Raw genomic sequence first — 20,739 nt, 5'->3', positions numbered from 1 at the left:
TGATGTGAGGCTGAGTTTTTTGGAAAAGCTTCGGCCTGCAAGTAGCGGTTTATGTCTGTGAATTAAAAAAAAAAAAAAAAAAAAAAAAAAAGAAGACAGGCAGGCGCGTGTATCGCCTGGGTGATTGAGAGTGGCCGGCAGCTGGTGGCCACTCTCAATTTAATTAATTTTAGATGTTGCTAGCCGTATCAACGGCCAAAATTTAAGTCGTTGCTAGACAATGGTCATATTTTCGGTCGTTGCCTGGGAATGGCTATTTAAAAAAAAAAATCTATAAATACTATTTATCTACTTGAAAATTCAGTAAGCATGTTTCATTATTTTTTATTAAAATTATAAATTTATAAATAAAATAGATAAAGAAATAATTAAAATATAGTGGGTAAAATGGTGTTTCTATAAAAAAAAATTGAGAAATTCAAACTGATATGAATGCTATTATAAAATAAAAAATTGTTGTTGAATAGATAGAATGAAGTATTGGGTTTAATTAATGATGTGATGGAGTGATGGACATATATTATATAGATTGAAAATAGCATGTATGATGGTATGTATGTATGGGTAATGGGTAGGAAGGTAAACAGGCAAGTTGGGAGTAAGATACGGTAGAAGATGATAGGTGGAAGGTTCATTGAACCTGGACCGAAAGCTGTCCATCTTTGAAATTTATATTGCACGTTTGGGGACCGGACTGAAATTCAATGCGTGTGGACCGCGTGAACCGCAAATCTTCACCACTGCACCTCGGAATTCCTCCTCACCTAAAAATTACCAACACACATTATTTTTTATTATCTTTTATTATCTATAAACTTTGCATGTGTTCATCTATATTACATCTGATTTATGGAATACTAAGGCGTGGTATAACCGTCATTAGGGTGAGCATTGGTCGGTTACCATTAATAATTAATTGATACTAAAAAATTATTGTTCTTTTTATAAAATAAAATAAAATAAAAAATTGTGATTGACAGAATCTGAATGTATTATTTTTAGTCGATTATTTTTTTAACTGAAAATCGATATTGTTTACAATCTATAATAAATATTAACTAATATTAGAGTAAATTAGAGTTACGATAAATGAATGGTTCAGCATAATTGGGTATTTTAATTTTCAAAATTAAGATTTTAGAAATACTAATAAGGACTTCTTGTGCTGCACTTAAGTTAGTTTATTTGGACGATCCAGATGTCAGCACTCCAGTGGACTTTTGTTTGTGTGTGTGTGTGTGTGTGTATATATATATATATGTGTGTGTGTGTGTGTGTGTGTGTGTGTGTGCACGCGTGTGCGCGTATGTGGGGGAGGGGGCATTGGTCATTTCCCTTTAAAAAAATTATAGAGCATTTTTACTTGATAAAGAATTTTTCAACTGTACAAAATAAAAGCTATATATTTTAAGGTCAAATATTTCTAAAAAATTTCAATTTTTCAATGTTAATCAATAAAATAGATTTTTTTTTTTTGTTTTTAAGTTGCATTCATTGAACCTGGACATCTACCACTTACCAAGTCAAGCTGTACTACTGCGTGCACCTAATGGAAAAGGTTTTATTGTTACCAAATGTTAGGTAGTACTTAAAGTTCAAACTTGTAGTATAGTGTATACAAATTACAAAATACTCCATAGTTGTAGTGTATCTATCAATCTATCATACCATATATAAATGCTTAAATACTACATGTAGGTAGGAACCCTAACTAATTTGGTAATTCAGAGTTCTAAGTTTGACTCTCAATGAGACTTGTCTATTAGCTTTCTTAATTTGTGTCGGTAAATCATGACAACCTAGACTAGTTTACTTTTATGTAATCCTTTGTCAATTAGAGTCACAAAACAAGTTTCACCTCTTTATATTATCGAGACTTTAATATACTAATATTTTATAGGAAAACGCTAAGGACATCCCCCAATAAAGTAATATGTTAGCTAGTCGAGCCTCACTAGCAGGAAGGGATACAAAAAACGACATACAACGTAACACTAAAGCTATCCTTATCCCAACAAGTAAACTCCTTTCAAAATTATGTGGGAGATAATGTAATTTTTTTTGTTTGTTTTATTTTGTTAGTTACGTGACTTGCAAGCTTGCTATAATAGCAAGTTTGCAGTTGACTTTATTTCCTTTTTTATTTTTTATTTTTTATTTTATTATTATATTTATAATAGAAAATGCATAGGACCACTTTTGAGAGTGAGAGCGTATTGTAGGGATGTAGAGAAAATAGTAAAGAATTTACAAATTTCACTTTTGAAAGTGAGGGAGTATTGCTGGGATAAGGATAGCCGATTAGTCGCTACATAAAGTAGTAGGGAGTTAAAAGTTAGGATAATTAGCATTTGAACATTAACATATTAGAAACTTGAACATCATTAAAAAGGTTCATGTAACTATCACCACAAAATGTATAAGAAAACAATGATTTTTCTTGGATCGGATAAGCTAGCTTGTTGAACTATACACACAAGGCCGGTTTTACTTGTACAATATGAAGATTTAAAAGGTACCTCGTCGCTGGAAAACAAATAATGAACCTCTAGACCCCTTTCCCAGCCTCATCTTCTCATCTATGTATATGATCTCCAGTTTAACTTCACTCTCGCCACCATATCGCGTTTCTAACCCGCCTATCTTAATTTCAGGCGACTCAAACACCACTTGAATCCATTTTTCATCAAGAACATTCAATTTCCCTGCGAATTTCATTTCATCACAAACAGATTACAAGAACACGATGACCCTGTTTGGTAAAATGGTTGTTAGCTGATAGCTGTTTGCTGTTAGCTGATTGTGTTAATTAAAGAGTATAAATAGTTGATAACATTAGATGATTGTAGAAAAGTGTTTGGTAAATTAGCTGTTAGCTGATAGCTGCTTGGTATAATTTCTTTTCTCAAAAAGCTAATTGAAAAAGTTGCTTGGAGTAGCTTTTTGAATTTTAGCCTTTTAGAGTTGCAAAAAGCTAATTAACCAAACATTTCTATTGATATTTTAACTAAATCAAACAATTAATAGTGGTCAAATAAGCCAAAATTGGCCTATAGGCCAATTTTTTACCAAACAGGGCCGATATCAGTGAAGGGCTCGAATAAGGGAACAGCCAGTTTGTTGGCACACAACAATCAAAGCTGCAATAGTATCTAACATGTATGTTTTACTCAAATCTCGAATTCTAAAAGATATCCAAACGGAGCAGCAGACAATAAAGAGAATAATAATTTTGGCCGATTATTAAGGTACCTTTCAAAGAAACTTCTCCATCAAGGAATCCAAAAAGAGAGAAGGAGACTTTGTTTCTCACGGTGTCAGGGGCTTCAAGAACCTGAATCATTTCTTTGGTTTTGAAGAAAAGGCGACCAACTGCACTCCTATAGAGACCGCCTGGTGATGTGGGATTTGAGCAGTAGACTACATCCCATTCTGTAAGGAATTTCTGTAATTAATAATACTTCTTTAAATTTCTGAAAATTAAGTATAAACCCACAAACGAATAGTAACTAAAAGAATGACAAATTTTCAGAAAACAAGAAGTGAATCCATGTGTATGGATAAGCACTTCAGCTCATTGGCTCATCCAAAGTTCTTCCGGGAGACAGAGTTGAGATTAACATAGGGCTAGGCAACAGACTAAATCTAACTTATATTGAATTCATCATTGTTTGGAAAACAGAATTACAACTGATTGCACGAGAAGTCGAGAACTCATACTTATGTTATGATTTATGAATAAACACACACATACACACCCACAAACACAATAGAATCACATAGCAGAGAAAAAAAGGTGATGATACATGTTAGGATCTAAGATTGGGCTGAGGTTACTCTCAACTAGGTTGTAATGCACGTAGGCCAAACCACACTAAAAACTGAATCCAATCAATTAGCTAGTCTAACCCATGCTTGTAAAGCCATATGTTTCTCCCTTATTTTTCAATGTAATTACAACTGATTGCACAGGAATTCATACTTATTTTATGAATAAACACACATATACACACTCGCACCTTTAATAGAATCACATAGCAAAGAAAAAAGGCGATGATACATAAATGGGACACTGGTTTCCAAAGAACGGAAACTTTAACAAGGTTCCGAGTATTTTATTAATTCATTTTACATTATTTGCATTACGAAAGAGTAAAGTTACATCAATTGCATACCATAATTCAAAAGTTTTTTGTAACTACTTATGAAATCCCAACAAGAATGAGTTAGCAAACAAAATTAAGATCGATGCATAGCAGTACAGAAGTTTCAAGAATTGCAAGTATCATCTGACATAGTAGTAAATGTAATGAAAGGATTACCTCCAAATATTAGAGGGCACTTAACAGGTTCATCAACACAGAAGCTCTCCAAATCACTAGCCATCTCAGCCACCTTTCCATGCTCTTCTGTGGTCAACAAAACTCCTCTATCTGTTTGCACAACCTAGTTAAATTAAAATAGTTAAACCCTTGCCCACAAAAGGCGGGCCCCACACCCCGGTCTGGCAGGTGAAGGGCAAATCACGGTGACTCAGCCTCTTAGCTGGGAGAACAAGTGCTTAGCTGGGCCTACCCAATCATTATACCATGGACCACAATTCACCTTACAAAGTGAACCACCGACATAAAGTTTGTTGTTAATACACTGGATGTTCATTTTTAATACATTAAACGTTCATTTTTTTTTTGAAAGTTCATTTTGTATGCACTGAAGGTTCATTATTTGATATACTACCTAAAAATGAACCTTCAGTCCACATTTTCATAGTATAATTTGCTGAGCCCACCACATTGGGTGTAGTAACTCAGATGAGGCTGCCAATCTTAATCTTAATCTTGTGTCCTTCCCCTCAATCACCTATCCGGGCAAAAACAATTCGCAATAAAATTCCAATTTATGAATAGTTAATACACCGTTCTTTGCTGGACTTCAGAAGCATTCATTTATTCTACCTATTTTAAAAGAAAAAAAAAAAAAAAAAAAAAAAAAAAAAACTTCCTTTCATAATATATAAACAAATACTCCGTAGTTGACAACAAAATCAACCAAAAACTGTAACATTCGCTTCAATTTCAGATAAATAATTTTGATTTTCTAGTCCGGCGGAAACTTGTCCATACGCAATGGCAATTACATCTGAAATTAGCATACAGTAGGTGTATATGTGCGTGTTTATTTGAGATTTCTAGTTTTTTGCTGGGAAGTATAAACAGATGGAAAAGTGAAGGGGTGAGTACCTTAGAAAGAAGAGCATTGACGAGATCATCGGGCTTGGATAGCGACGGTGCGGAAACTGCAGAAGCGTGAAGTGTTGAGCGCGTGCGGAGCTTCTTGGGGTGGTGGAGTGGAAGCGAAATCCTCATGGAAGAACATAGTGGCGAGGGAACTGGGCGGGAGAGAGGTGATGCAGTAGTAGTAGTAGTGAGGAGGGAGATGGAGGCCATGGCTGATGGCTCCGGAGCTTAGACGAGAGAGCATAGAGCATTGGTGGTTGGGGTTTTGATGAATGGTGCATTCTCAGCCACCCACATGGATTTGGGAAATCACAAATGGGACCAATACCATCAAGGATCAACCATGTCACATTTATTTAGGATCAAAGTTTTTATTAACTTTTTTTTTTTTTAAATAGGAAGATAAATGAAAATCACTATCAAAATGTGTGTATTCAACATCTCTTATTTGATCATCAAATCTGTAACTTTGTAATTATGATTCTTTCAAAATTTTTAGTACATAGTTAATTAACTTGTAGTCAATATTTTTATTTCTTTAAAAATAATTTAGTTTGGTCTCTAGTCTTATCTTTAATCAATTCCAATTCAAGAGACAATAGTTCCTATCCACAAGATCATTTCGAATTCTCTTATCCTTTTAGGGTTTCATTTCAAGTCTTCTCCACTTTCCATGCAAAACAGCTTTGTAGATTGCTATTGCTCTTAGGTTGGATGTCTCGTTTCTCAAACTCTATCAATCTCTTCATATAACGCCCATTCTAAGTATGTAACTCGTTCCCCATGAGAATAGGGGAAATCTTAAGTCTTTTTGAGATAGTCTTCAATCTAAGATTAGATGTAAAAGTTCTTTTTTTTTAAAAAAAATTAGCTAGGCAAATGTAGTGGTCAAGATGCAAAGAATACTTTGTTTTTTTAAGTGCCAAATCAATTACTACAATTCTACAAATAGTATCACTTTTTGTGTATAAGAGACTACATTCATCAAAAATTGTTTTGGAATTGAATTTCATTGCTTTGCAGTTGCTTTACACTATATGTCAAGAAACATGTTCTCTTGTATGCAATAGTGTAATATGCATGTGTAACACTTATGCTGTTAACTTTGAGTAGCCCAACTATTTGACATAATCGTATAAAAACACCCAGTCACATGTTGCCATTATTAATTATCTAATAAAGGAATGTGACAGTACGATGCTACAAGCAACATTACTTATTACAACACTTGAGTTCCCGAGAAGATTTTCCCTCGAGGCTGTGAAACACAAACACAAACACACACACACACACACACACAAAGAGGTGAAAACAATTATCCTATCTACTCTCTCAAGGCTAAGAATGTCAGTTTGTTTCCCAAAAATGTAAACATATAAAACAAACACACATGTCCCCAAAAAGATACACGCATGCCTCAATTCAGTTCTGCAAGTACAAGGGTCAAGGGGGGGCAGAATTTCTAGGGCAAAACGCCCTAGAACATTTCAAAAAGGTAAATCTCAAGTATACAATTAACATTATATGAGACCAAGAGAGGCTCACATGTTCATGGATGCAATGTGCAATTCGTCAAAAAGGGTTGAGCAGCCAAAGAAAACATGCCCACCCAAGTTCATACAACAAGCAGGTCACTTTTTTACTTATGATAAAAACTAACTAAAATGAATACAAGCCTTGATGATGTAACGGTTTAAAAAAGACTAATAATAATGACTAGAAGCTATACAAGAAGGCTATTTGGTGTAGGATTCCAACGGAGCAACAGAATTCACAAGTGATGACAAGCATAATAGGGTTATGCCATACCGAGCCATGTTCTTGGATTCCATAGTAGTAACGGAGAATTCACTAGTGACAACAGGCAAAAATGCATTATACCAGAACCAGCTCTGTTCTTGGATATGAAGACGTGTCTCAATCAACTTGATGAAAAAATGATTGGAGGAAGTCAAGCAAGCTCTTCACTTGAAGGCAAATAGGGACCAATTCACTACTCTAATTCCAGTTTCTATACACTGCAGAACATGAACACAGCCCACCCATACTATGGCGACAAATAATGGAGAATAAAACACACTTAACGTAACAATAAAAATTACTCCTTACAATTATGGCAAGCACCACCAACTATTAAGGAGATCAAATCTAAATGGCATATTTTAGATATGTTTGGATCTTTTCAATGTCTCTAATCCAGGTAGAGTTGGGGGGGAGGATATAAAAAAGAAGACATGACCCCCCTGTGATGAGAAAATAAAATTTATCCTGTATATTTTAACTGCTATTTAAATCATTTTTCTACTGGAAAATATGCAAATGAATACCCAACAAAACCAAACTCTTTTAAAAAGAGATGCAGCACTAACAGAAAAAATAATTGAGTAGGTGTGGTTTAAAATGATCCTATATAGGCACACTTAATCCAATTCGAACTTCTCACCACTATTGGAATTTAGGATCCCGGACATAGCAACTCAATTGGAGTATGAATCTAATGTGGATTAAGGACAAGATTAAATCCCCAACATCTCTGGAACAGATTAAATACCTGCCAGAAGTGTTTGAAGCTGTTCCTCATCCTTAATATGTTAAAGAAATACCACTATGATTTGAGGTGAGACGCATCATAGCTGCAGAGATTCAAACAAATAGAAGCTTCTAGCGAAGTAGCCAGCTGGGGTCCACAATCATTCAAATTGAAGATCCCACAGCAGGGCAGAGAAGAACAAAACCACGGAGTGTAGAAGCAGAAACCAAACCAATGAAGCAGTAGTACCAGGACGACACCTCGGCACAAAAACAGAAAAACATTTAGCAGTGTCTTTAGAGATATATTCTTCTCAATAAAATATTACCTACCATAGATCCAATCGTCTATAAAATTCAAAGCAACAGTAACTAGATACTAAGTTCAGCAAGGAACATATACTATGAAGCCAATACACTTAGTATCAAAAGAAAGGAAAACTTAACCAAATCCAGCAGTTGAAGCAAAATGGTGGCCCCACTTACATAGTTGTGATCTAGTTCAAGCTAAGTAAAAACACAATTCCAAATGTTTGGTAATGCATCTGGAAACAATATTCCATTGCTTCAGCTCCTGCTTCTGTGTCGTTCCCTGAGACCATTTCTGCAAATATGACCACAAAAATACATGTCAAAAGATGAAAAGTGCAAATTATCATTAACATTACAGCCTTAAAAAATAGTACTCCATAAAAGGTTTGAATTACTTCAACCTTCCTAGTAATACCAATGCCAATCAAACAATTCAAAGAACACTTAAGACCTTGTTTAGGTGACCTAATTGCTTCTTGATTGTTGAATAAGAGGGTTTAAAAAAACACTCAACTTGTTAGCTTGTTTGTCCCAACCACTAATGCACTCTTTAGAAAGTTTTAACATGCAAGATGTACAAGAAGAATGCATAAAATATTACTCGTTCCATCCTATTTTATGTGTCTAGTTCAATTAATAAGGCTAGACTCAAGTTATTCCATCATGAGCTAGAAAATAGTTTTGTAAAAGTATTTAATAGATTTTTCACCCGTTAGCATAAGCAGCTTCATCCCGTCCACGGTAAGGAGATCGGCTGTAGCTACGGCCACGAGGAGACACACTGCGGCGACGAGGGGAACGACCACGAGGACTGTAACTCCTGCCATGGTATACAACAATATCAAGAAAAGTATATACAGATGAAAACATTTCAAACTGCAAATTATGAAGCATAATTCCATTACTATAATTTATAACTACGTCCCAGCTAATATACACAAAAAATAATGTTGTAAGTGCTTCATATGTATTCTTGATTCTCACCTTCGACCATAACTTGGGCTCCTCCTATATCTAGGTGGGCTGCGACTGCGACGCCTTCCTGCACCCCCACCCCCGCGGAGCCGGCACTCACGTGCAAAATGACCAGCTTCGCCACATTCATAGCACTTCAAGTCAGAACCACCAGAGCGACCACGTCCTCCTCCACCGCCACGTCCCCCACCTCCACCTCTGGAATTGTGAGAGAGTTCAACTCTCCAACCATTCTTACCTACCCCAGATAATAGAAAGGATAATGTATGCCAAATCAAAATGACACATGTAACAAAGAGAGATCAGCAACAAAAAAAATTTTTATTCATAACAGAGAAGCTTTAAAAATGAACAAATTGAAGGTCTATTTGACTGGAGTTTAAAGATAGTTTTGTTGCTAATTTATCTGTCATCAGGAAAAAAAATGAAGTAATCATATACCAATTAAGTGTTCATAAGATCTTAGATACAAATAATTTTATAAGTCCATTCCAGGAAATCAAAGCTCATACCATCCAATTCCCGGATTGCATCCTGTGCATCTCTTCGGTCATCAAAATCGATAAAAGCATAACCAGGTGGCCTTCTTGCAACCCAAACACTACAAGAAAATTTTCTTAATAAGATAAAATGGCTAAAGTATTTATAGGGGAAGTAGTATTCAAGTAAATTTTGATGGTGAATTGTGTTCAGCAAAACAAGAGATGTCCTTTTACATTTTATATATAGGAGAATACAGCAAAGAACATTCTCGATGTGATTAATTTAAATTTGTGTGTAGAAACAGATATATTGCAACCCAAGAAAATAAATATAATTATCAATGTAGCAAATACAAATAGGTCCATTCCACAATAATTAATTCTTCTGGAAATAAACAAAGTTTTTGTGATATGCAATCACATTCAGACTCACACACACCATAAATATGCTCAAGCATATAGAAGCCTCAATTTTTTGCTTCTAAAACGAAAACTGACAAGTCAGTGAAACACAATATTATGGAACCCCAAGTAGTTATCTATAGGCTTATTTATGGATATACATAGATGTAAGCATAAAAACATGAACTTCAAAATATCCAGTAAGATGAAACATTTGAATGAGAAAAAACAAACACGAGCTCAGCTAATTTTTATACCTTCTTATCACTCCAAAGGTACGGAACTCATCTTCAAGATCTCGTTCAGTGACCCTAGGGTCCAAATTTCCAACATATACTCTTGACATCACGAATAAACACCTATACAAATACAACCCAATTAGCTATGTTTAGAATTTCCAAATTCACGAAGCAAATTATTCAGCATAAGCATCGACGAAACGCGTGTGCGTAAACAAACCAACACATACACCACCCTAGAAGCCTGAACTTCTTACATCCAACCAGAAATTTTAAAAATAAATAACTATTAAAAAAAAAAAAAAAAAAAAAAAAAAACGGATCTTGTTCTGAGGATTTGAAAATAGTGCTTCATCATCTAGAGAAAGACAATGGTACAAAACAAGCATAGATTCATCATTCAACATCGCGCGTATATACACAGATCCATTATACGCATGCTGATAAGAGATTGAGCAAAAGAGAGGAAAAAAAGTTGTTCACCTGAAACCCTAGATTTGAACGCAAAACCCTAGCCCACCGCAGAGAGGATGTATGAAGAGAGAGAGGCAATATCGCGTCGAGGAGTACAATAATATAGACAAAAAGTTAAGAATGCATGAAACTTAATTGCCAAAAAAACGTCAGTGTCTAATATCTTCTATAACTAGACCCCTAATTTTAGCATAATTACAAAACCTCCCCTCGATAATAAAAAAAATTACAGTTGCTCGTTTTTCTCTTACATAATTACTTACATTAATTTAAAACCAACATTTGATAATTCATCACCGCTCTTCTCCTAAACTTACTCGTTTAGTTATTATATTTGAATATTTATATTATTTTATGCAACTCGTCAAATGCGTGCGATTTGCTACGTCCAAACGCCTTGTTCTTCTTCTTAGCACTTTCCCTTCATCCCCAATTTTTTAGCCGTCATGAAACAAAGCTCAAACGCATGAGGACATGCGTTTTTGACAAGAAATGAATCCCAAATATTCTGATCTTTTTCTAATCTTGTCTATCTTTCAAAAGTTTTTCATTTTTATCAATAATTTATATTTCCTTCTCGTTTCAATTTGTTGCCCGCCACGACTCATTATCATTCTTAGTACTAAGAAATACTCTGTACTACTATTGGCCTGCAAAATAAGCTTTGAGCAAATAATAAATTGAACTCGATTATGTTTTCTACAACTATTTAAACAATTTTAACTCAATAGATTGATCTATCCCGCATACCAAATAATGTAGGCAACAAGCTGAAGCTAGGATATATAGACACGTAAAGAGCCAAAGAGGCATACAACACTGGCCCACCTCACTATAGCCTATATGGCAAGCTTGGCTAATAATAACATTAAAAAAAATAATTTTATACTTGAATTTTACCATTAGAAACTTTTAAATTTTATTTTAATTTCATTTTAGATTATGGCCTTGTTTGGCAATCAGTGATTAGCGGTTAGTGTTAGCGAATTTTGTAAAAAAAAATATTTGATAAAATTAGTTGTTTAGATTAGCGGTTAACATGTAAAATGATCTAAACGGTATACATCTATTTCATAATAATAATAATAATAATAATAAATAAAAATAATAATAATAATAATAATAATAATAATAACAACAACAACAATAATAATCCTTTATTTAATAAAGCTATATGGTTTGGGAAATATTTAATGTTACAATTAATGCAACAACATCCTTTATTATAAAAAAAAAAAAAAAAAAAACACACAACATTTAAAAAATAAAATAGCTATATATTATATAATCATATAAAAAATATACTTTTGAAAAATAAAATAGCTATATATTATATAATCATATAAAAAATGTGTACAATTAGAGTTTAAATTTACACCTACAAAATTTGAAATTTGCTTTCCAAATGTAATTATCTTAGTTATTATTCGTATTGTGAAAATTATAATATAGATGAAATACAATTAAGAATAAATCGATGTAATTATGTAAATTCTCTCTATAAATTTATTTGAATATGCACATAATTAGAGATTATATTAACCATACAAAATTATAATTTTAATTTTAATTGTAATTTTGTATTCTATAAAAATAATAAATACTTGACCAATAAAGCTCAAAAATATTATTATATTAAATAATTTAAAATATTTTATTTTTTCATTTTTTATTTATATTTATAATAACATAATTTTTTTTCCCGTGCATCGCGCGGGTGAATTACCAGTATAATATAATAATAATATAATAATAATAATAATAATGTTTAAAAATTACATTAATGTTTATTTTAATTAGGCTAAAGTGTCATCCCGCACCCTGAATGATTAGTCATGCTGCAACCTGACCTTTCATAACATATATTTCGAGCCATAAACCATTATTTTTTTCACAAATTTTTTTTTTACAAGTTTCCTACATATTACCGGTAATATTTTGTTGATATGTATATTTTTTTGTTTCTTCTTCTATCATTCTTGCTGACATGGACATTGCTGCCTTCTTTCACTTTCATTCCGAACTCCACCACCCTTTCGCCGAATGAGCATTGCATAATAATTCCCCCTCTCACCGCTTTCCAACGGCGGCGATCAGCACTACATTGGCGGCGTCCTTGACCTCACCCTTAGAGGCAAGGCTAACGAGTTGTTCCTGAGTCAACGATTTCCCTAATGAGTAGCTTTCGTCAACAATTTGCTTGTTCAAGTAGAGAGAAAGAGTCTTCTTGGAATTAGCTAGCGAGTAGTACTCCCTATATATATATATTCTAAATACAATGAATTGATCAATAATACTATCATTCCTAAAACTATTATTCTCATAGGGTATCAAAGCAATTTTCTATGGGTTGTTCACCATAGAAATTAAATTAGAAAAGCATACAAATCTAGGGTATGAAATGACAAACAATGTAACATAAGTTTCACTCGCAATTTACTTCTTCCAAGAGGATGGCCTTAAGCTTGGCAAGTTTCATGTCTCTCTACGCCCGCAATCTCCTTCATCATTGTGATCATTTTAAAAATTAACCCTTTTATACAGTGTTGAAACCATTCCAACTACTTGGTCGTGCTTTCCCTTGCGATATCCACAGTCACATTCAGTTGGGTTACCTCTGAACGTAGCTTGGTTTGTTGTGTTTCTATGGTCTCTACAATCATGTTTATCTGTCTTTTTTCCATTTCAGTGGTCTCTGCATATATGATGCTCTCTGTTTTTTCCTATTCAGCAGTGTGTAGAAGCTTCTTCAGTTTGGTATTTTGCTTTTCAGCGGTCTCTATAAGCTTTTTCAGCTCGATTATCCTAGTACTTGAGGTATCCACCATCTTATTCATCTGCAAGACTGCAAACTTGGCCATCAATGTGAGTGTGATTTATAGACCTTTTGGTTTAAACCGATAAGTTATAGACAACTTAGACTAATTTTCCTTTTTGTGATCATTTGCCAACTAAGGTCACAAGAAGTTTACCGATACGTATCCTCAAGTAATAACGGTGAGTTTCTTCGTCACCAAAAAAAAAAATCTCAAAATAGGTTTAGAAAAAATTCAAATAATCTTAAATATTAAATTTGTCTAAAAATTAATGAGTCGATAAAATTCTTTTTATAGTTATTATATTATTATTATTATTATTATTATTACAGAGCAAGTTTATATAATTATTGCATAAAATAAAATTTGTATATTGCTATAAATTGAAGGAAAACAATGACACATATATAATGGGGAGAGTAATGCTTGCAAGCATGCATGCAATGCAATGATTATAGTGAATCACGGGAAACACAACACGTTCCTCTTAGACCCTTTTGTCTCTCTAACGGCATGCGACTATTGTGCTTCTCAAACTCTGAATCTAGCAAAACATTCATCGTCTTCCTCATCTGATCTCCTTTTTGTTACGTTGATCAAAAAGGGGTAAATTTGGTTTGGTTCGGTTCTACAGTGAAATTCCAGGCAATGACGTCATCTCAAGGACCAACGCCGTACGTGCCCGGAAACATCCTTATCACCGGGGCGGCGGGTTTCATCGCCTCCCATGTAACCAACCGCCTCGTCACGCGCTATCCAAACTACAGAATCGTAGGGCTGGACAAGCTGGATTATTGTTCTAACCTAGCTAATCTGAATCCCAGTTTATCCTCCCCGAATTTCAAGTTCGTAAAAGCTGACGTCACCAGCGCTGATCTCATCAACTACGTATTGTCGGAGGAGAGATTCGACACGGTAATGCACTTCGCGGCGCAGACTCACGTGGATAACTCGTTCGGGAACTCGTTCGAGTTCACTAACAACAATATATACGGGACCCACGTGCTGCTGGAGGCGTGCAAGGTGACCGGCGGAGTGCGGCGGTTCATCCACGTCAGCACTGACGAGGTGTACGGCGAGACGGATCTGTTGACGGACGTGGGGAACCCGGAGGCGTCCCGGCTGCTCCCGACGAACCCGTACTCGGCGACGAAAGCCGGGGCAGAGATGCTGGTGATGGCGTACCACAGATCCTACGGCCTGCCCACGATCACCACGCGGGGGAACAACGTGTACGGCCCGAACCAGTTCCCAGAGAAGCTCATCCCCAAGTTCATCCTCTTGGCCATGAAGGGGGAGCGGCTCCCGGTCCACGGCGACGGCACCAACGTGAGGAGCTACCTCTACTCCGACGACGTGGCCGAGGCGTTCGACGTTATCCTCCACAAGGGCGTGATCGGGCACGTGTACAACATCGGGACGAGGAAGGAGAGGCGCGTGCTGGACGTGGCGGAGGACGTGTGCAAGCTATTCGGCCGGAGCTCAAAGGAGGCGATAGAGACGGTTCACGACCGGCCGTTCAATGACAAGAGGTATTTCTTGGATGATCAGAAGCTAAAGCAGCTGGGATGGGAGGAGACCACTCCATGGGAAGAAGGGCTGAAAAAGACGCTAGAATGGTACACAAATCACTCAGACTGGTGGGGGGGTGTGACCCCAGCGCTTCATCCCCATCCCAAAGTCTCCATAGCAATGCCCTCCCACGATTATGACGGGGCATTGCAGCTGCTCGCGAGAGGCAGAAACATGGGCACGGGGTTGAAATTCCTGATTTATGGGAGGACAGGGTGGATTGGGGGATTGCTGGGGAACCTGTGTCAACAAGGGGGGATAATGTACGAGTATGGAACGGGAAGGTTACAGGACAGGGGAGCGTTGGTCCGAGACATAGCGAGGGCAAGGCCTACGCATGTGTTCAACGCGGCTGGAATCACAGGCAGGCCGAATGTGGACTGGTGCGAGTCGCATAAAACTGAAACCATAAGGACAAATGTGGTCGGAACTCTAACCTTGGCAGATGTTTGCAGAGAAAATGGGCTGTTGGTGATGAACTTTGCGACTGGGTGCATATTTGAGTATGATGAGAAGCACCCACAGGGTTCTGGGATTGGATTCAAGGAGGAAGATAAGCCTAATTTTACTGGCTCATTTTACTCCAACACCAAAGCCATGGTAATCATCTCATCTCATCTTCGTGAACCAACCTGTATTTAGAGCTGTCGAAACGGACAGGCAGAAGCAGAACGAGCTAAAAAGCCCGCCAATAATAGGCCAAGCCCGTGCCCGTTTTGACGGCTCTACCTGTATTGTAGCTGTGTTACACAACACAAGAAGAAGAAGAAATTAAGTAATGAAATTCACAATTTATGCAGGTGGAGGAATTACTGAGAGAATATGACAATGTGTGCACTCTCAGAGTACGTATGCCCATCTCATCCGATCTTACCAATCCCAGAAACTTTATAACAAAGATCTCGAGATACAACAAGGTGGTCAACATCCCCAACAGCATGACTGTGTTGGACGAGCTACTGCCAATCTCCATTGAGATGGCAAAACGCAACTGCAGAGGTATATGGAACTTCACCAACCCAGGAGTCATAAGCCACAATGAGATTCTCGAGTTGTACCGGGAGTATATAGACCCCGGGTTCAAGTGGCAGAATTTCAGTTTAGAAGAGCAAGCTAAGGTGATCGTTGCTCCCAGAAGTAACAACGAGCTGGACATGACAAAGCTCAAGAAAGAGTTCCCACAATTGTTATCAATTAAGGATTCCGTCATCAAGTATGTCTTCCAACCCAACAGGAAAACATGAATACTGCTTTTAACATATTTTGCAGGTAGAAGCAATACATCAGTACAATCCATATGTATAACTCAGACAGAAGTGTTCTTGTACTTTTACTCATTTCCTTTTTTTTTTTTTTTTCTTTTTAGAATACAAATATGTAGATTGGCTTCTTACCATGGTTTCTTGTATATGTAATTCTCATGTACTTGAACTCTATAAAACATAGAAAAAGTTATTCTCAAATTTTCACAAGTATATATTCTCTCTATTTAGATTTTAGAGAGTAACTATAGTTTTAATGATCCATCCCGACACCCCAAAGGTGATTAGTAGCAACTACAACATCAAAAAATGCAGTATGGTTAGCCAAAGTAAGAGCATCTAATCCTCAATACAAGTACATTAAGACTGAGACAAAGAACATAAAGGAACTAAGATTGAACCAATCAATTCTGCAGTGATTTTTCACAAGCAAAAGTGCAAAACAATTAATAGTACATAATGCAAGAATTGATTATTGAAATAGACTATTGCCCTGAGACTCATGGCTTTAGTACAATTGACATATTAAGGCATTTGTAAGCTTGTATACAGCTAGAGGCACAATGAACAAATAAATCTAGAGGTTCTAGCACAGTTTTTTTTTTTGGGGCGAACGGTGTTACTGCTAAAGCTCTAGACGCAACACGGACCTAATAATTGTGATGGACAAGCAGACCGCAATACAGGTATCCACTGCTTAACTTGTGGCAGAATGACTGACTGACCACACTCTTGATGGAAAATGGAATAAATAGCATTAACTGGAAACGTTTTCTTCAAATCTTACCTTTAAGGGCCCAGGTAATAATTAATGTGTTGTTTTGCCAGGTTATCTTCAAGAGTAACGTGCTCCCTGAAAATTTCGTGGATATTAATTCCCCCATAAGCCATGCAACCAAAGTCCCATGTCAAAACCATCAAGAACAAGTGCTTTTCTTTCCTTCAATTGAAGCTGGCCCAAGTGATCCACAATAGATCCTACGAGAACTTACTATATACAAAGTAACCAATGACATCTACAACACAGAGGTGTAGGACTTCAAGGTTCCTTTTTCATTTAAACCATGGCCTTACCAGTAATCCTCAACCATTTATTTCATGTTAGGAGAACTCGGAAGCTGATCTGTAACGCTATTGTTGAATTTTCCACTAGGCTGCCGGACTTTAAAACTGCCATGTCTCACTGGCCTGGGATGAAATAGAGAGTTGAGCATTTTCTCAAGAGTCTGAACTGTGTATTTTGCATATTTGCTGGCACTTGCATCTTGTTCAACTAATGGCCCGTAGTTCTGCATGTAGCTCCGATATACAGGAACTATTGCCTGAATTATCAGTTGGCATGTCTTTTCCCGTAGGTCTTTGTCAAGCATGACCCAGTTGGACTGTTTCTTATACATGTCATCAAAAGCCTCATTGAAAGCTTTCAGTCTTTTCTTGACAAGATCACGAGCAGTAGCACGCCCACCTGAGAACAAAATAAGACCTTCCCGGCTTAACAAAGCAGGAAGCTTGGACCAGCTCTCTTTCAAGAAGAATGCAGAATAGTAATCCTTGTACTGTTCGTGCTCTCGTAACCAAGAATCTCCAAGTACGGTCCCGAGCTTGGTTCCTTTCAAATGTTTGTACAAATGCCAATGATTGTTCATCAAGAAAACAAATGACAACACACTGTCTTGATAGCCCTTTGACCATGTTTCTAAATTCAGTTCAACTGCTTTCATAATATTCAGTAACTCATCAATGAGAAGCCGCTCTTGAAATTTTTCGTGCTTCCAACTTCTTTCAATGACCAGAACTTGGGTGAGGATTTGCTTATAATCATCCCCTAACAACTTATTGCAATACTCAGTGATAAAGATAACCAGTTTTGGAACACTGCCATCTGACGGAGGTGGTGTTTGCCTCTGCAATTCAACTTGAAGCAAAAGTTCCCAAAAGATTTCACAGGCCCCTTCAATCACCCTTTTGATGAGATCTCTTGTGAGATTTTGGATTTCAGCACAAGCTGTCCCACCAAAAAGCCTATTAAAATCCAATCTTAGCTTGTTTAATGATGAGAAGATATCCAACAACTTTAATAACTTGATTGGATCCTTCTTACTCTCGGTAACGGTCTTTCCAAATTGAAGGAATGCAAGAATCCCTGCCTGTGCGGCTATCTTAGCAAAGCAACTCATCCACACATCCAATCCTAACCTCTCAAACACATCATTACATAGTTTATATTCAGCCTCAAAAAGATGCTTAACTGCAAACTCTAAATGCCTACCCCACTGAGCTATGTGGCCTTCTATGCTCAGCACATCATTGAACTCAGAAACAGAAATCTCAAGGTAATCCAGGTTAAGTGCCTGCAAACTTGCCCGGACATTTGAACTGCGAACCTCAACATAGATGGAAATGCAGTTCTCTAGCCTATTATTGGCAATCAATCGGCCAAGAATAGCCTGTAGTCTCTGTATGACAAAAACTGGGAGAGGAGAAGGAGCTATGCAGGCCTGCTCCCCTGGTAAGGGAGGATCTGACATTGGCAATGGAACACTATTTTCTGTCAAGAGGCGCCGGAACTCATTCTCTAATCTGTCAAGAGCAATCACAAGAAGCCCTCCATCAAGGAGGGCTTTTTCCTCCCCGCTTTGCAATTTGCGCAAACCACTGAGTTCCTCTTTCAAATTGGAAATAAACCTGCCATCAGCAACCCGGTGGTCCTCAAGGTACTCGACGATATCAGCCAGCCACTGAATGGCCATCTCGCAATTCTCTCCCAAGAACCTCAAAGCCTCTTCAAGCCTCTTGAGCACGCCCAGGTAGCCCACGAGATCCGATTGGGGATCAGATAAAGACTTCTCAAGCCCATGAATAGCATCAAACACCTTGAGCACAGCTGTGGCAGGAACCACTGCACGGTTAATGTGACCTGCAACAGCCGAAAGAGCATCCTTTTGAGCTCTAATTGGTCGAATTGCTGCCTCCAGAGACGGCAACCGCTGACTAATCTCAGCAAATCTCGGCCCAGCTTTCTGAAGCGACAAACCTAGTGCCTTCGATTTCTCCAAATTACTCCGCAGAGATTTCCTGGCAGATACCAAATGATCCTCAATCCCTTGCTCCATTGATCCAACCCCTCAAATCACAATCAAAATCATTTCATCGCTTTATTTACCCTAGCAAAAAAAAATTAAAAAAATCATTCCAAATTCTGAGAAAAACGCACTCGCATTTCTGTCCGTTCACCAAACCCTCACCAACCAACCCCCTCTTCACACCGAGGAAGCAAACCGTATAGTACAGCTCCAAGTCCCCAACTAAACAGCAATCAATCAACAACACAATAATACAATATAGTTGAAGGTAGTTGCAGAGAAATGGTAATAGAAAAAGGTGGAGGAACTTACAAAGAAATACTCCGTACTCCGTAGTTTGTAGTAGATTCCAGCACGAAGAATAGATTTTGATGTCCAGATCGAGTCCAGCTAGAACTGAAGAAAAAGTGATTCAGTGAAGATTTAGAAAGAAAATCAAAAACCCTAAAAGCTCGATTTTTGGTAATCGGAAAAGGCAGGGCTTTTGTAGCAGCAGCAGCAAACACTCTCCCCCTTCGCGGTGGTCTCTCTTTCTCTTTCTCTTTCTCTCTCACACTTTTATTTTTGACAGTGTGAATCCTGTGAGCCGATTCTGTCTTTTCTGACTGATTTCTCTTTTCTCAATAAACAATTCAGTCTTGCCACCCCACTTACCCAGTAAATAACGTTAGTGTTAAATGATTGTACTATGCGTTTCATTAATTGTGCTTTTCTTCCATTTATTATTTGACTAGTATTTTATACGTATGATACGCAAAAATATATGTCTAATATTAATACTAAGTGTTTTTTAAAAGCTACTAAGTGTTAAAATTTTAGTTATATTAAAATATTTTTAAAAAAGTTATATATATATATATATATATATATATATATATTTATAATTGTAAAATTCATATCTATATTGTTCGAGTAAGTATTATAAAAATCATAAATTACTAAATATAACTATGGTAAAATTTAATTAAAATCTAAATAAATCAAACTATCATTGAAGAATGTAGGAAAAAATATTAGGTATGCATGTGTATGGTAATAACATTGTGAAAAGATAACAGAAGTTATAATGGTAAATATATTTTTATCCAAAAAATTATGTAATACAACTTTTTATAGCATAAGGTACAAACAAAAAGTTAACATAAAAAATGAACATAAACCAAGAGTATAACCCTCAAACTTATTATGTTTTTAGATTTATTTTATGCCTTACTTTTTCTTTTTCTGTGACCGGTAATGGTCGGCGATCATTTTTTTGTTTGAAATTTTTTTCGAATGGTGGGCAATCTCTAATGACCTATGATAGCAGGTTAATATCTGATTTTTGGGTCTCATTACATCCAAATGATTTTTTTT

General features: G+C 36.5%; 4 protein-coding genes across 4 annotated transcripts; 1 reads left to right on the top strand and 3 right to left on the bottom strand.

The window, feature by feature from the left end:
• Positions 1-2,350: 2,350 nt before the first annotated feature.
• LOC109191400 (probable plastid-lipid-associated protein 8, chloroplastic) lies at positions 2,351-5,551 on the bottom strand. Its single transcript, XM_019342048.1, has 4 exons — positions 5,241-5,551; positions 4,323-4,446; positions 3,253-3,432; positions 2,351-2,705 (listed from the first exon to the last, which is right to left on the bottom strand). The coding sequence occupies exons 1-4, from the start codon at positions 5,445-5,447 to the stop codon at positions 2,509-2,511; spliced, it is 708 nt and encodes a 235-aa protein (XP_019197593.1). The 5' UTR covers positions 5,448-5,551; the 3' UTR covers positions 2,351-2,508.
• A 2,451-nt stretch (positions 5,552-8,002) lies between these two features.
• Positions 8,003-10,766, bottom strand: LOC109191403 (serine/arginine-rich splicing factor RSZ22A-like). Its single transcript, XM_019342052.1, has 6 exons — positions 10,660-10,766; positions 10,195-10,296; positions 9,566-9,654; positions 9,063-9,291; positions 8,788-8,898; positions 8,003-8,370 (listed from the first exon to the last, which is right to left on the bottom strand). Exons 2-6 carry the CDS (start codon positions 10,281-10,283, stop codon positions 8,334-8,336), a joined length of 555 nt encoding a protein of 184 aa, XP_019197597.1. The 5' UTR covers positions 10,284-10,296; positions 10,660-10,766; the 3' UTR covers positions 8,003-8,333.
• A 3,348-nt stretch (positions 10,767-14,114) lies between these two features.
• LOC109191384 (trifunctional UDP-glucose 4,6-dehydratase/UDP-4-keto-6-deoxy-D-glucose 3,5-epimerase/UDP-4-keto-L-rhamnose-reductase RHM1-like) lies at positions 14,115-16,501 on the top strand. The gene is made up of 2 exons (XM_019342028.1): positions 14,115-15,638; positions 15,839-16,501. The coding sequence occupies exons 1-2, from the start codon at positions 14,115-14,117 to the stop codon at positions 16,280-16,282; spliced, it is 1,968 nt and encodes a 655-aa protein (XP_019197573.1). The 3' UTR covers positions 16,283-16,501.
• Positions 16,502-16,674: 173 nt separating this feature from the next.
• Positions 16,675-19,993, bottom strand: LOC109191399 (exocyst complex component EXO70A1). Its single transcript, XM_019342047.1, has 2 exons — positions 19,696-19,993; positions 16,675-19,464 (listed from the first exon to the last, which is right to left on the bottom strand). Exon 2 carries the CDS (start codon positions 19,411-19,413, stop codon positions 17,392-17,394), a length of 2,022 nt encoding a protein of 673 aa, XP_019197592.1. The 5' UTR covers positions 19,414-19,464; positions 19,696-19,993; the 3' UTR covers positions 16,675-17,391.
• Positions 19,994-20,739: the final 746 nt, after the last annotated feature.

Source organism: Ipomoea nil, unplaced genomic scaffold, assembly GCF_001879475.1.
Source record: "Ipomoea nil cultivar Tokyo-kokei standard unplaced genomic scaffold, Asagao_1.1 scaffold1622, whole genome shotgun sequence".
NCBI classification, from domain to species: Eukaryota; Viridiplantae; Streptophyta; class Magnoliopsida; order Solanales; family Convolvulaceae; genus Ipomoea; species Ipomoea nil.
This window is presented reverse-complemented; position numbering and strand designations above follow the sequence as displayed.

Coding starts and splice junctions, on each gene's coding strand:
- LOC109191400 (XM_019342048.1), bottom strand. CDS start 5,447: ATGGCCTCCATCTCCCTCCTCACTACTACTACTACTGCATCACCTCTC. Junction 4,447..5,240: donor TCAATGCTCTTCTTTCTAAG/GTACTCACCCCT, acceptor TAATTTAACTAG/GTTGTGCAAACAGATAGAGG. Junction 3,433..4,322: donor GTGCCCTCTAATATTTGGAG/GTAATCCTTTCA, acceptor AATTCCTTACAG/AATGGGATGTAGTCTACTGC.
- LOC109191403 (XM_019342052.1), bottom strand. CDS start 10,283: ATGTCAAGAGTATATGTTGGAAATTTGGACCCTAGGGTCACTGAACGA. Junction 9,655..10,194: donor ACCTTTGGAGTGATAAGAAG/GTATAAAAATTA, acceptor ATTTTCTTGTAG/TGTTTGGGTTGCAAGAAGGC. Junction 9,292..9,565: donor TGCAATCCGGGAATTGGATG/GTATGAGCTTTG, acceptor TATCTGGGGTAG/GTAAGAATGGTTGGAGAGTT.
- LOC109191384 (XM_019342028.1), top strand. CDS start 14,115: ATGACGTCATCTCAAGGACCAACGCCGTACGTGCCCGGAAACATCCTT. Junction 15,639..15,838: donor ACTCCAACACCAAAGCCATG/GTAATCATCTCA, acceptor CAATTTATGCAG/GTGGAGGAATTACTGAGAGA.
- LOC109191399 (XM_019342047.1), bottom strand. CDS start 19,413: ATGGAGCAAGGGATTGAGGATCATTTGGTATCTGCCAGGAAATCTCTG.